Source organism: Corvus hawaiiensis, chromosome 2 (assembly GCF_020740725.1).
Source record: "Corvus hawaiiensis isolate bCorHaw1 chromosome 2, bCorHaw1.pri.cur, whole genome shotgun sequence".
NCBI classification, from domain to species: Eukaryota; Metazoa; Chordata; class Aves; order Passeriformes; family Corvidae; genus Corvus; species Corvus hawaiiensis.
In genome coordinates, this window is record NC_063214.1 from 18120913 (window position 1) to 18133827 (window position 12915).

General features: G+C 44.8%; 1 protein-coding gene across 6 annotated transcripts in view; it reads left to right on the top strand.

The window, feature by feature from the left end:
• JAM2 (junctional adhesion molecule 2) overlaps positions 1 to 12915 on the top strand; it is a 51050-nt gene that overhangs the window by 21366 nt on the left and 16769 nt on the right. For all 6 annotated transcript variants that reach the window (XM_048293597.1, XM_048293595.1, XM_048293599.1 and 3 more), the window contains exon 2: positions 12169 to 12234. In XM_048293597.1, coding sequence (XP_048149554.1) covers positions 12169 to 12234 — 66 coding nt within the window. The remainder of the gene's footprint in view (positions 1 to 12168; positions 12235 to 12915) is intronic.

Sequence of the window (12915 nt, forward strand, 5' to 3'; positions counted from 1 at the left end):
GGCAGAAAGTTGGGCAGAGAGGAACCTAATGAGGTTCAAAAAAGGCAAGTGTAGAGTCCCACATACCAGTAGAGGTTGATCTGCTGGGAAGCAGCTGTGTGGAAAGGCGCTGGGGGTCCTGGTGGACAACAAGCTGTTCCTGACCCAGCAGTGCCCTTGTGGCCAACAAGGTGTTACGTTCCAGAGGACAGGAACTGCAGAGGGATTCTTTTTAACATTCTTTTTCGGATGAAATATTTCTCTGATTGTAATAAAGCGCAATCGCAGCAAATATCATATCTGAGAACTGTTTATTGAAGGATAAGTGTTCCTACCGAACAGGGATAGAAAAGAGAGCAGAGAGAAGAAATGAGAGAGAGAGAAACAGAAGGCAGTTACTAGAACCCCGGGGCGCCCTGTCGGCGGATGCTCGACAGATGGAGCGTGTGCTGCAAGCCGCGGCGAGCCTGTGCGGCTCTTGTGACCGGCTGGGCGCGACTTCCAGCCGGCGAAGGGCGGCATGTCTCCCGCGTCGGCGAACGACGGCTGCGGGCTGGCTGCTGCTGGGTGCTGGGCAACGTGAGAAAGGCGGCGGGTAGGCTGTGAGGGGCGGGAAAACGGCGGAGCAGGCTGTCGCAGCGATGGGCTGTCTCGGGGAAGCAGCAAAGCAGGGCACACGGAGAGGTGTGGACAGGAAAAACAGGCAGGGAAGAAGCAGGACCGCAGGGAGAAAAGGCGAGCGGGGGAGGGGGAGGGGGGGCGCCGAATGAGCTGAACCTCCAGGTGAGCCCCCGCTCCCTTCAACAAGCCAAAACGACAAGAACGCGGTTATGGCGCAGTTAACGGCTTCTATGGGGATTTTTTCCCGGGCAGCAGGGTTCTTGCAGCCCAGTGGTGAAAGTTTTCTCTGCCGTGATTGGCTGTCAGGCGAAGTCCCCCCAGAGGCAGAACTCCCCTCCATTCTCTAAAGGGGTTGTCCCTTAGAGACTGTATGTCAGCGGTCTCCGCCCCCCCCCCCCAGGTGTCCGAGCTGTCCCCTGCACGTGGCACGTGTTGAGGCTCCCCGCACATGTACAGCCCCGACAGTAATTTTCCATCCCGTGTCAGAAAATGGATTTATAGCATACAACCTGGACAATGTTGAGGCATAAATAAAAATTAAATTGGTTCCTCACAGAAGGTCAATGGGTTCCTGGGGTGTATTAGGAAGAGCATTGCCAGCAGGTGAAGGGAGGTAATCCTGCCCCACTATTCAGCCCTGGTAAGGCACATCTGGACTGCTGTGTCCAGTTTTGGGCGTCTCAGGGCAAGAGAGACATGGAGCTCCTGGAGCGGCTTCAGTAGAAGTTACAGAGATGATGAAGGGATGGAGCAGCTCTTATGAGGAAAGGCTGAGGGAGCTGAGGCTCCCTCAAGAAGAGATGACTGAGAGGGGCCCTCATCCATGTCTGTTGCTGCTTGCAGGGAGGGGTCAGAGAATGGACCAAGCTCTTCTCAGTGGTGCCCAGCAGTAGGACAAGAAGCAAGGGGCAGAAATGGATGCACAGGAAGTTTCTCCTGAACATGAGGAAGAACTTTCCTGTGCAGTGACTACACACTGGAACAGATTGCCCAGAGAGGGTGTGTAGTCTCCCTCTCTGGAGACGTTCCAGAACTATCTGGACGCAATCCTGTGCCATGTGCTCTGAGATGACCCTGCCTGAGCAGGGAGGTGGGACCAGGTGATCCACCGTGGTCTTTTCCATCCTGACCCATTCTGGGATTCTGTGAATGCATGCAAATATACAAATATCTTTAAAGGGTATGTGTCAAGCGCATGGGACTCTTTTCAGTGGTGTTCAGCAACAAGACAAAGGACAGTGGGCACAAACTGAAAAACAGGGCGCTCCATCTGAATGAGGAAAAACTTGTTTACTGTGAAGGTGATAGAACACTAGAACAGAGTGGGAACAATAAGCCCATCTAAAGCCAGATGTGAGGAGCGAGTTTAACAACCATGGTGTACTGCATAAAGGATGATAGCCTAAGAAAGAAGGCACATTTTCTGGCTGGACAGATAAAGGGGTCTAAACCACAAAAGGAGCTTGAAGAGCTTCTCAGCCACACCATCACTTATGTGAGAGAATGTGGTGTCTCCTTCTCTGGAGATATTCCAGACTCCGCAATCTGCTCTAGGTGACTGAGATAGCAGGGGAGTTGGACTAGATGATCTCCAGATGTCCCCAGTTGTCAGGAAAATTCCACAAATGCCAGAGATTTACATACAGAAAGGAGACAGAGGAGTCCTTCAACACTATTCTAATAAAGGGAGAGAGTCCACCAGGGCACACGCCTGCGGGATTTTCTCTCTCAAGGTTTCAGAGGGCACAGCCTCCTTTTGTCCTTTTTGTACCTCTTTTTGGCAGAGGTACTGGGAAGGCACAGCCTTCCCAAACCACTTATTCCCCCCTTGAACCTGTTATTTTACCCCCAAGTTCAGAAGTTCATGCTTGTGCAGACCCACATGTCTTTCAAGAGCCAAGCTGTCTGGTCTCTGCAACCAACCTGCTGCCCCAAGTTAGTAGAGACATTAAGACCCATTGCAAAGATGTAACACCCATACCTTCACCCATCAAATTGTTTGCGAAGATATTTGCTTTCCTCTCACTTCCAATCCCAACCATTCTATGATTTACTCCATTCTGTATGGTTCTGAGCCTGGGCTAGAAGTAGGGAAAATGCTTTTGGGGAATTTCGTTTAGTTTTGCTGGGGATGGAGGAAGGTCAGTTTTGTGTGTGTCAGATACTCAGCTGTAAAGATGGAATTTTAATTTTGTAATAGCTGCTCTTCCAAAAGAGAAGCCAAAGCAAATACTGGATTTAACTGTTTGCATCATTCTGCTCCTACTCTTTCCTTCTTCCAAAAACTTAGTCCATTTCACCATGAATAAAGGAATCTGACAGGAATTAGGTGAGTGTTTGTATAAACAAAAGGGGAGAGAAAGCTAGCAAAACTTGCTGTGTTTAAGTCATACAGTTTCCAAAACATGACTGCTGACAGCTATCACATAAGTGATGGTGTGGCTGAGAAGCTCTTCAAGCTCCTTTTGTGGTTTAGACCCCTTTATCTGTCCAGCCAGAAAATGTGCCTTCTTTCTTAGGCTATCATCCTTTATGCAGTACACCATGGTTGTTAAACTCGCTCCTCACATCTGGCTTTAGATGGGCTTATTGTTCCCACCCTGCAGACCCTCCATTCAGACTCCTCCTTTATTTGTTTTCTGTGGCTGAAGATATGCAAGGGTTTTATTCGTGAATCAGGTAACCTCTAACCAAAGTAAATCTTGTTCTATTACTATTCTTTAAGATTCAAGAAATTTTGTAACTTGAGGTAACTGAGTGACTGAAATTGAGTTTCTTTTGCCTATTTTTCCCCCCAGCGATGTGGGATAGCTTCCTCTAGCTCTTGTTCAAAATTTGAGGTCTTCACACCGTGTTTCTGTTGTTTACTTAATCACAGAATGGGTCACAGAATGGTTTGGATTGATGCGACCTTGTTGGAGACTGAAATGTTATGTTTCATGGCTTAAACGTCTTCATGAAGGACTTTTGCCTATTATAGCAAAGGTGTATAATGACGCTGCACCACCGAAGCCCACCCTGGATGGGCCTCCTCATTGAAACCCTGAGCTGAGTTAAACCACCCAAGGAATAGAGATAAGAAAAGTGACACTATTGTTCAAAGCATCTGGAAGAGCATCCACAGCAGGGCCCAGCCCAGCACCATTGGGGTGGAAGCCACAGCCCCAGGTTTTTCTGTTGCCAGGCTCACACAGATCCCTACACCAAAGCGGGGAGGAGGAGAGGTTTTGGGTGTGTGGCATAGCCTCTGGCCAGATGCAGTGAATGCCATCATCTGCTGGGCAGACTGGCCCAGCTGTGGGGCCTCCCACCCCGGGAAGGCCACATCTATGGGACAGCAGAGGGGGTGTCATGGCCGATCAAAGGCCCCCCCCAAAGGGGTCCTCAGACTCTGCACCAGAGCACTGCACGTGATACTACATGATACAACAGATACAGAGTCTTGCGAGGGACAGTGCCAAACTTGCCCCTCCCCCTCAGGGAGGTACCTGTGTGTTCCCACCTGCCCAAATGGGTATTAATCCATTGGATTCTATACTTTTCAGCGGGAGACTCCCACCACCAAGAAGACCAGATGGAGGGAAGCAATGAGACATTGTTGGGTCCCAAGAAGTGGTTATATGTTCCTACTTAATCTCTGTCATTCTCTCTGTCCCTCCCCTCCCTACCTTCCTCCCTTATTCTCTGCCTCCCTCCCTCCCTCTCTCTCTTCCTCCCTCTTTACTATTAAATAAAATATATCACTTTTTTGGTATCATTATCATTTGGTATCATTATTCATTTTGTTTTAATCACACTCTTTGGGTATATTCAAACCTTTCAGTGTTTGATCAGTTTTATTCACAGAGAGTTAGTTCCCTTTGCTCTTCTCTGCTTAGAGTGGATTGCAACAGACCTTAAAGCTCATCTAGTTCAAATCCCTTTGCCATGGGCAGGGACATCTTCCACTAGACTAGGTTGCTCAGAGCTTCATCCAGCCTTAAACACTTCCAGGGATGGGGCATCCAAAACTTATTTGGACAACCTGTTCCAGTGCCTCAACACCCTCACAGGGAAGAATTTCTTCCCAATATCTAATTTAAACCCGCCCTCTTTCAGTTTAGAGGCACTCCTCCTTGTCCTGTCACTCCATACCCTTGTAAAATATCCCTCTCCAGGGGTCTTGTAGCCCCTTTAGGTACTGAAAGGCTGCAATAAGGCTCTTTTCCAGGCTGAATAATCCTAATTCTCTCAGACATTCCTCATAGCAGAGGTGTTCCATCCCTCTGATCAACTTGGTGGCCTCCTCAGGTCTTGTAGCCCCTTTAGGTACTGAAAGGCTGCAATAAGGCTCTTTTCCAGGCTGAATAATCCTAATTCTCTCAGACATTCCTCATAGCAGAGGTGTTCCATCCCTCTGATCAACTTGGTGGCCTCCTCAGGTCTTGTAGCCCCTTTAGGTACTGAAAGGCTGCAATAAGGCTCTTTTCCAGGCTGAATAATCCTAATTCTCTCAGACATTCCTCATAGCAGAGGTGTTCCATCCCTCTGATCAACTTGGTGGCCTCCTCAGGACTGGCTCCAACAGAAGGTCCATCTCCTTCCCATGCTGGGGACCCCAGAGCTTAAAGCAGCTCTGCAGGCGCAGTCTCACCAGAGTACGGCAGAGGACCAGAATTCCCTCCCTCCCCTGCTGCCCACAGGACATGGTTGGCCATACTGACATGTGGCTGACTTCACACAATGAAGCTGAGTTTATTCCAGTTATTTCAGGTTATGTTTTGATGCCTAAATCGCCAGGTTTTTTGGGTAGCTCAGGAGACTCCAGCAGAGGCTGTGAATACTCCCAGTGTCTCTCCAGCATGCCTGCTGGAGGTTGGTGTTCACCAAGCAGAACTAAAGGAAGGGGAAGGCTACTTAACACGGACCCTGACAGGAGTGTGGGTGGGAAGAGTGATGGGTCTGAGCCCTGGGTGCCTGTCAACAGCTGTCAGAGTTAACATGGTCCAGCCTGCTGATGCCACTTTAAGCAGGGTTGTAGCAGCCACATACATCTTGGACTACTAAGAAGAATGGGAGGTACTAGTTTGGGTGGATTTTGGTAATTCATAACAAATCCTGTCCAAAGGTAGGCAGCTTTTCCTTCCCCTTCCCCATTTATGGACTATTTAAAAAAAAAAAAAAATGCCCTAGGGTATATTACCGTGTCCCGCAGCCGTAGGGAGGAGGAAAGAAGATCCAGCAGGCAGAAATTGTGCAGCAAGATTTATTTAATTATTTTACAAACTCTTTTATAGACTTTTTTCTTCATAGTCTAATTGGACAAGGATCAGCCACCCCTTGGGGGTGATTGGCTAGAATCCTAAAATATCCATTATCAAAATATTTTTCTACTATAATATAAACAAGACTTTTCAAGGTTGCAGGTGTTTGGTTGTTTACATACTCTACTCCCTCTTCTGTGAGAGAGAAAAGTCTCTCACGGACTGAGAAAATAGCAAGAAAATCCTTGCTAGCAGCATTTTTATATCTACAATGGGCAATGTAGTCTGTGGACTACTTCTGCTAGGAAGTATGGCAAAAAGGGAGCCAAAACAGATGTGTTTAAATGATGTGACAGCGGCAAAACTCCAAGTATCGAGTGCCTCGTGGTAGGTAGTTCCATGGTTGAGAAGTTTGCATCAGCACCTAATCGTATCACTGAGGCTTTACCCTGAAGTGGTCACGTCTGAAGGATGCTAACACCAAACAGATGCCTAGTTTCCTATTCTTTTTAAGGGATTTCAGTAAGAGAATTGGCTTTATTCCTGAGATGTTTTACTTCCTAAACTTACAGTATCCTCAGAAACCCTTTGTTAAGCTTTGCTTTAGACCACCTGTTGTTTAGAACGTGACAAAACAAATGCAAGACTGCTTTTTCTCTTGTACTTATAACTTTGTTTTGATTCTGTTCTCATGTAATTTCCTCCAGGCACACTGTTTCCTTTGTTTTGATTTGACTAATATGTTTTTCCTTAATGATTCCTCCAGCTAGTGGTTTCAGTTTACAGCTATGAGTGTTTATCCACTGGAAAGTGTAGGTTTTTGGAGTTTAGTTCTAAACAAGTATAGTTACTGACATGTAAAAGCAGCTTTTTTTTTTTTTTTTCCCCCTGGTCTTTAAAAAGCAGCCTGAATAAAAGGTTTACTGGTACAGTAATATGTCATCTTTTCACTATTGCTCTTTATATGGTGAATTAAAATCCAAAACTGAAGACTTGGATTCTGGATATTTGGCAGAGGTCCTTCTTGAAGGACATCTAAAGGAAGATATGCTCTAGCTTCAAGGACCTTTCCTATCTTTCTGCTTGATCAGAGTATATAATGGTTTTAATTTTGTCAGCTGTCCCTGCACCACCTTATGTTACTGTTTGGACTCTACAGCTTCTTGACAAGGGTCATGTATATGTGTGGTTTGTGTGTGTGAGGAAGAGGGCTGTGTGTATGTTGAACTTCTTTCCCTTTCTCCCCCTCTTTCTCATATTTTCTACTTAATTGTATTGCATAATAGAATCTTCATGTATTCTATTAATCCCTTGATGTAAGGGTAAATATAGAGACTTCATGCAATTGCAAGCTCCCAATACAAAGCTTGCAAAGTAATTCTGTAATGACTTCCGTAGTGAAAAGTACATACCATAGTCCTGCTCCAGAAGTCATAAAATGTGTTTTTCCTTTTGTGGTTTCATATTCTGTGAATATTTGATCATGACAGTGAGCTGCATGACATCTGTATTAATGAGAAGGAGAGAAATTTCCAGGCTCATGAAACAGTGAATGTAATACATTGGTGAATTGCATGTACTTGAGCTGTTTTGTGTCCAGGCAGAAGATGTTGATGTGCCAATAATTTATAAATGGTTTTATCCACATATTGGAGACCTAGAAAGGCTTTCTTTTGAAATGTTAACAGGTGTTAGCTGCTGTCAGTCTCAGAATAAAATGCTCCTCCCCATCATGGAGGAAGATGTTATTTCAATAGATAAATGTGATTTGATAACTATTGGCATCTAGAATATGGGGGAAGAGGGGGGAAGAGGAGTATTGTTCTAGAAACAGGGTTTGGGTAAAAGTTAGCGGTAATTTTTTTCCCATAAATCTAAATAGGACCTAATAGGTTAAAAAGAAAATTACTGACTTAAGGCTATTCTAGACCAAGCCTGAACAAAACCAAGGAGCTGGAGTCTATATGGACTTGCAGGAATTGCTTTGGGAAGGGCTGGAGAAATGGTTCCCTCCTCTCATTTCAACAGGGTATGAGGGGGGCTTATAAACAGGATTTTTTTTCTTTTTTTCTTTAAAGTTCAGTAGGAAAGTTTTCTTTCTTGGAGGGGTGGAAAAAATTTCCAAGTGCTATTTGTAGTGCAAATATTTTTTTGCTGCTTCAGTATGCTAGGAGTACCTAAATGTCATTGCTAGAATTCTTCATGTCTTATTTATTTTCATATTATAAAGTTCTGATGTATAACTCTTTTTGGGGTAACAAAGTTGATGATAAAATATATTACGGACAGGATAGTTACACATGATTTGGATCGTTTGGTAATGTGCACACATGAAAATTCACTTTACGCTGTCAGGTGTGAGGCTGTGTTCTTTTAGACACAAGAATTGTTGGACGTATTTGGAAGGGGACGTGAGACAGCTGGAAAGCAGCATGGAGAATCCATGTTGGAACAGGCTCCTGTCAGTAACTGTGACCTATAGAGAGCAGCCCATGCTGGAGCAGGGGAGAGCATGCAGAGGAAGGAGCAGCAGAGATGAGCTCATTTCCACAACTACTGCATGTATTCTATTTTAAACCACAGTAAACTTAATTATTTTTTCCTAAATTGAGTCTGTTTTGCCTGTGATGGTAACTGCTAACTAAACTCTCTCTCTTTCTCTTGACCCATGAGCTTTTTACTTATTTTCTCCCTGGTCATGTTGAGGAGGATGAGTGAAAGAGCAGCTGTGTGGGTGTCCAGCAGCCACCCAAGGTCAACCCACCACAGTATACAGTGAATGAATAACTGAACTCTTGCTACAGTGCCAGGGTCTCAGATAGCAATTCTGAGTGTTGCTCCATGACTCAGAGGCAGTGGTTATAGATACCAGTACAACTGCAATTCATATTTTTAAAGGATACTGAAAAAAACCCTAGAAAATTAAGGAGGAAAAAAGCCATAGGAGCAGAATGAATGAAGAATTCCCTCTGTTGTGCCAGACTTAAACCATAAGGAATTATCTTTAATTGAGAAGAAAACTGTGATAGGGTACTATGGTGTATGGGATCAGTGTTGTTTAATGTCTTCATTAATGACATTGACAAAGGGATTGAACGCACCCTCAGCAGATTTGCAGATGACACCAAGCTGAGTGGTGCTGTTGCCACCCTTGAAGGATGGGATGTCATTTAGAAGGGCCTGGACTAGCTCAAGAAGTGTCCCAGGGGAATGTCATGAGGTTTAAAAAGACTGAGTTCAAGGTGCTGCACCTGGGTCAGGCCAGCCCCTCATACCAATCCAAGCTGGGGGATGAACAGATCCAGAGGAGCCCTGCAAGAAGGACTTGGGGATGCTGGTTGATGAGAGGCTGGACATGCCACAGCCGTGTGCTCTGGAAGCCCAGAAACCCCCTGTGTGCTGGGCTGCATCCAAAGCCCCATGGGCAGCAGGGCAGGGAGGGGATTCTGCCCCTCTGCTCCGCTCTGCTGAGGCCCCACCTGCAGTGCTGCATCCAGCTGTGGTGTCCCAGCACAGGAAGGAGAGGGACCTGTTGAGGCAAGTCCAGAGGGCCACCAAAACGATCATGGGGATGTGACACCTCTCCTATGAAAACAGTCTGAGAGAGTTGGGGTTGTTCACCCTGTGAAGAGAAGGCTCTGAGAAGACCTTATTGCAGCCTTTCAGTACTTAAAAGGGACTTACAAAAAAGATGGGGACAAACTTTTTAGGGCCTGTTGTGTATTAGGACAAGGGGTAATGGCTTAAACTAAAAGAGGATTGATTCAGAATAGATACGAAAAAGAAAGTTTTTACCGTGAGAGTGGTGAAACATGGCACACATTACCCAAAGAGATAGTGGATGCCCCATCCCTGGAAACATTCAGGGTCAGGCTGGATGGGGCTCTGAACAACCTACTCATGTTGAAGATGTTCCTGCTCATTGCAGGGAGCTTGAACTAGATGACCTTTAAAGATCCCTTCCAACACAAACCTTTCTAAGATTCTATGATGGTACCTTCAAACAAAGAAAACAGCATGTTAACTTTGATCACTGAGAACCCATAGCTGAAAGCCCAAATGGGTTAAATCAAGGCAGAAGTGAGGCACTAACTTCAACAGAAGTAATCAACTGTTAAAAGAAAGCCATATGAAGCAAGATATTGTTAATTTGTTTGTGTTTTCAGGTCAAGACTAGATATCCATCTGCTAGAATGTGTGCAACTCTTCCCCCATTAAGCAGGGGAAAGGAAAATTATTTCTTTAGAGATGGATGAAGGAGGTTTTGTGTGGTTAAGAAAGTCTAATCTTGCTACTTACCTAGTTTCTATCAGTGAAAAGAAGATTGTTTTTAACCAAGTCAAGTTTTTAAACATTGATGCAAAGAGATTCTCAGTTCTTGTCAGTACCCCCTATAGCAATTGTTCAGTTGGCTGATGCAGACGGAGGAAATGGACTGCATTAGAAGTGTCCGTGCTGTCTTCAAAACTAGTCCTAAACCAAGGGAACTTGAGATGCTTTTGGGGAAAAAAAATAGTGTGTAAAGAACTGTGTAAAAAAACTGTGTAAAGAACTGTGTTCAGCTGTTGTTAAGCACTTGCTAGCCTGACGTGTAGTAATCGTAATACCTGTGACCAACTTCTGATAGCTGGGTGGGGGGTTGATGTAGATCTAGTGGTTATTTCACTTGTTCTTTCTGGAATTTCAGTGTTCCCAGTACATGAGTGTGAGGAGCCGAGGAGCCAATTTAATTTTGAGTTCTGTCTCAACATTGTTTGAAATTACCAGAGGTATGTGGGGGAGGGGCTGCACAAGTGCTACTTGCAGAAGGCAGCTAGGAGAAGATGGAAAGCCCTGTCTCTCGGGAGATTTCGCCTAGCCATCTCACATCTCAGGTGTAACAGGCAGTCAGTAGGAGACCACCAATGACACTGACCTCCAGAGAGGTTCTCCAATCAGATGGCAAATGGTCTTCACCGATGGGCTGCAGCGGAATGTTGGACTGGGCCAATGGTCTACTGTCAGCATTGCAGACCTTGGGAGGAGCCAGGGGGTGTAAAAGTAACTGTGTCACAAGCTTCAGAGCTTTTTGTCATTTTGCTATGAGTAGCTGGTTCTTTTGCCCCCGTTTTTGCCTTCGCTGGCCCTTGCTAGCCCTCGCTTGCTCGCTCTCCCTCTCACTGGCTGGACACCTGCTGACCACCTCCTGTGTCATGCCCTACCACTTCATGTCCCTCACCTGCTCCAGCTGTTGCCTGTTCTGCCTCCCTGCGTTCCTGCCCGATGCCCTACCTGCTTCAGCCCTGCCTGCCTTGTTCCTGCCTGAGCCACTGTTTCCAACCCTGCATCACTGATCTAGCCTGTCACCACGAAACCCACCATGACCCTGTCCAGGGTTCTGTACATCCTGCCCAAGTGCCCACTCACCTCGTGTCTGGCCTCCCATCGATGCAGGAACTGCACTTTTGCTCTGAGAGATGCACAGGTTCCCCCCACCAGGAAACATGCATGCACAACCTGCCAGTTGGACGTTGACAGCACACTCTGAAATTCTGGTGGTAACTCCCATTTTTTCTTTCCGTTGCCCCCCTTTCTCTTTCTCTCCCCATTCTTTTTCCTTCTCCTTCTTCCTTTTCTGTCTTTTCCATTCTTCTTTAGTAGGGCAGCATCCTTTTCACTACCAGTTAATGGTTCTCAGATACAATACTTGCCTCGTTTTGCTTAATTCCATCCTAGATCATCTGTTTTAAAAGAACTCCCTGAAGTTCCCCCTCAGTGGAATGTGACAATGAGATATCCAAGAATGTGTGGGGATTTTTTCTCTCTTTGAGTTAAAACTAGATGAATCTTGATTAATGTTTTCTTTCCCATTTCAACAAGAATTTGAGGTAATTGCCAACTACTGTATGTATCTGTTACCCTGTAGAAGCTGTAAGTGGTATTTTTCAGCAAACATGCATGCCTTGTAGTAAGAATATAATGGAAAATACACTTAGGGATTAATAGACGTCTCCCAGTTAAAAACAGACTGAAACATTATCGCAGTATAAAACATTTACTGTTTATATAGAACTTCTTATATGTAAATATCATTATGCGATTGTAAAAAAAAATTGCTTATTTTTTACAGATGCCAGAGCCTGGAGAAAAAAGATTAATTGTTCAAGGCCAGTCCTGGTCTAGCTCTTAGTTTGTACTCTTTCTAGTAGGCAATTTCTAACTTGTACAGTGTGGGAAAGTCTCAAAAATACTGTTTGTAGCTGCTAAACCATGACACTGCTGAAGGACATATGAAATCACAATGTTTATTGCTGAATTTTTTTTTTTTTTTGCTGTCCCCTTGCAGATCCTGATGTGTCTGGAATCTCCATTGAAACAGATAACAAAAACGTAAAAGCAGAGGAGTTTAAGGGTACGGTATGGGCATTGGTGTGATAATTTTTAACATATACACAATACATGTAAACTATGTATACAGAGGCTGTGCCAGTATTGAGGTTGTCTTCCTCTTTCCTGAGGGGTCTTGTGCCTGCTCTCTCCACTGACTCTGTGTTATCTTTGTCTTGTCCCCATTTTCTCTTACTCAAGGTGGGGTTGAACTAGGTGCTTCCCAGAGATCCTTTTCAACCTCACCTGTTCTATGGTTCTATGACTTGTTTGTCAGTTCTGTAACTTCTGCCTAGTTTCCTTCCGCACAAAATTATGGGAGCTGATGGAAAGGAGAAATACCATTATATTAAATATCTTACAAGAGAGAAAAGTGAGGGACTAGAGAGAATAGTTAAAAGTTAGCTAATTACAAGTAACAACAATTTAATGTCTGTTTTTACTTGTCAGTAGCTATAATGGCTATTTACATAATTATATATGTATGTATCATATATAAAATAGCAAATTACTTCAAATAATGGGGTAGAGAACTTACAGAGGCAAAGAAAAAAACCTGTTTGACAGGTAGATGAGAAAGGGGTGTAGTGTAGTGTGAGGTTTGTGGGTTATGTGGGTTTGTTTTTTGAATTTGGTTGGAGTGGAGAGAGGTGGGAATTTGGGATTGAAAAAACTGTTCTCTGAGCTTTAAACCTTACTCAGCTTC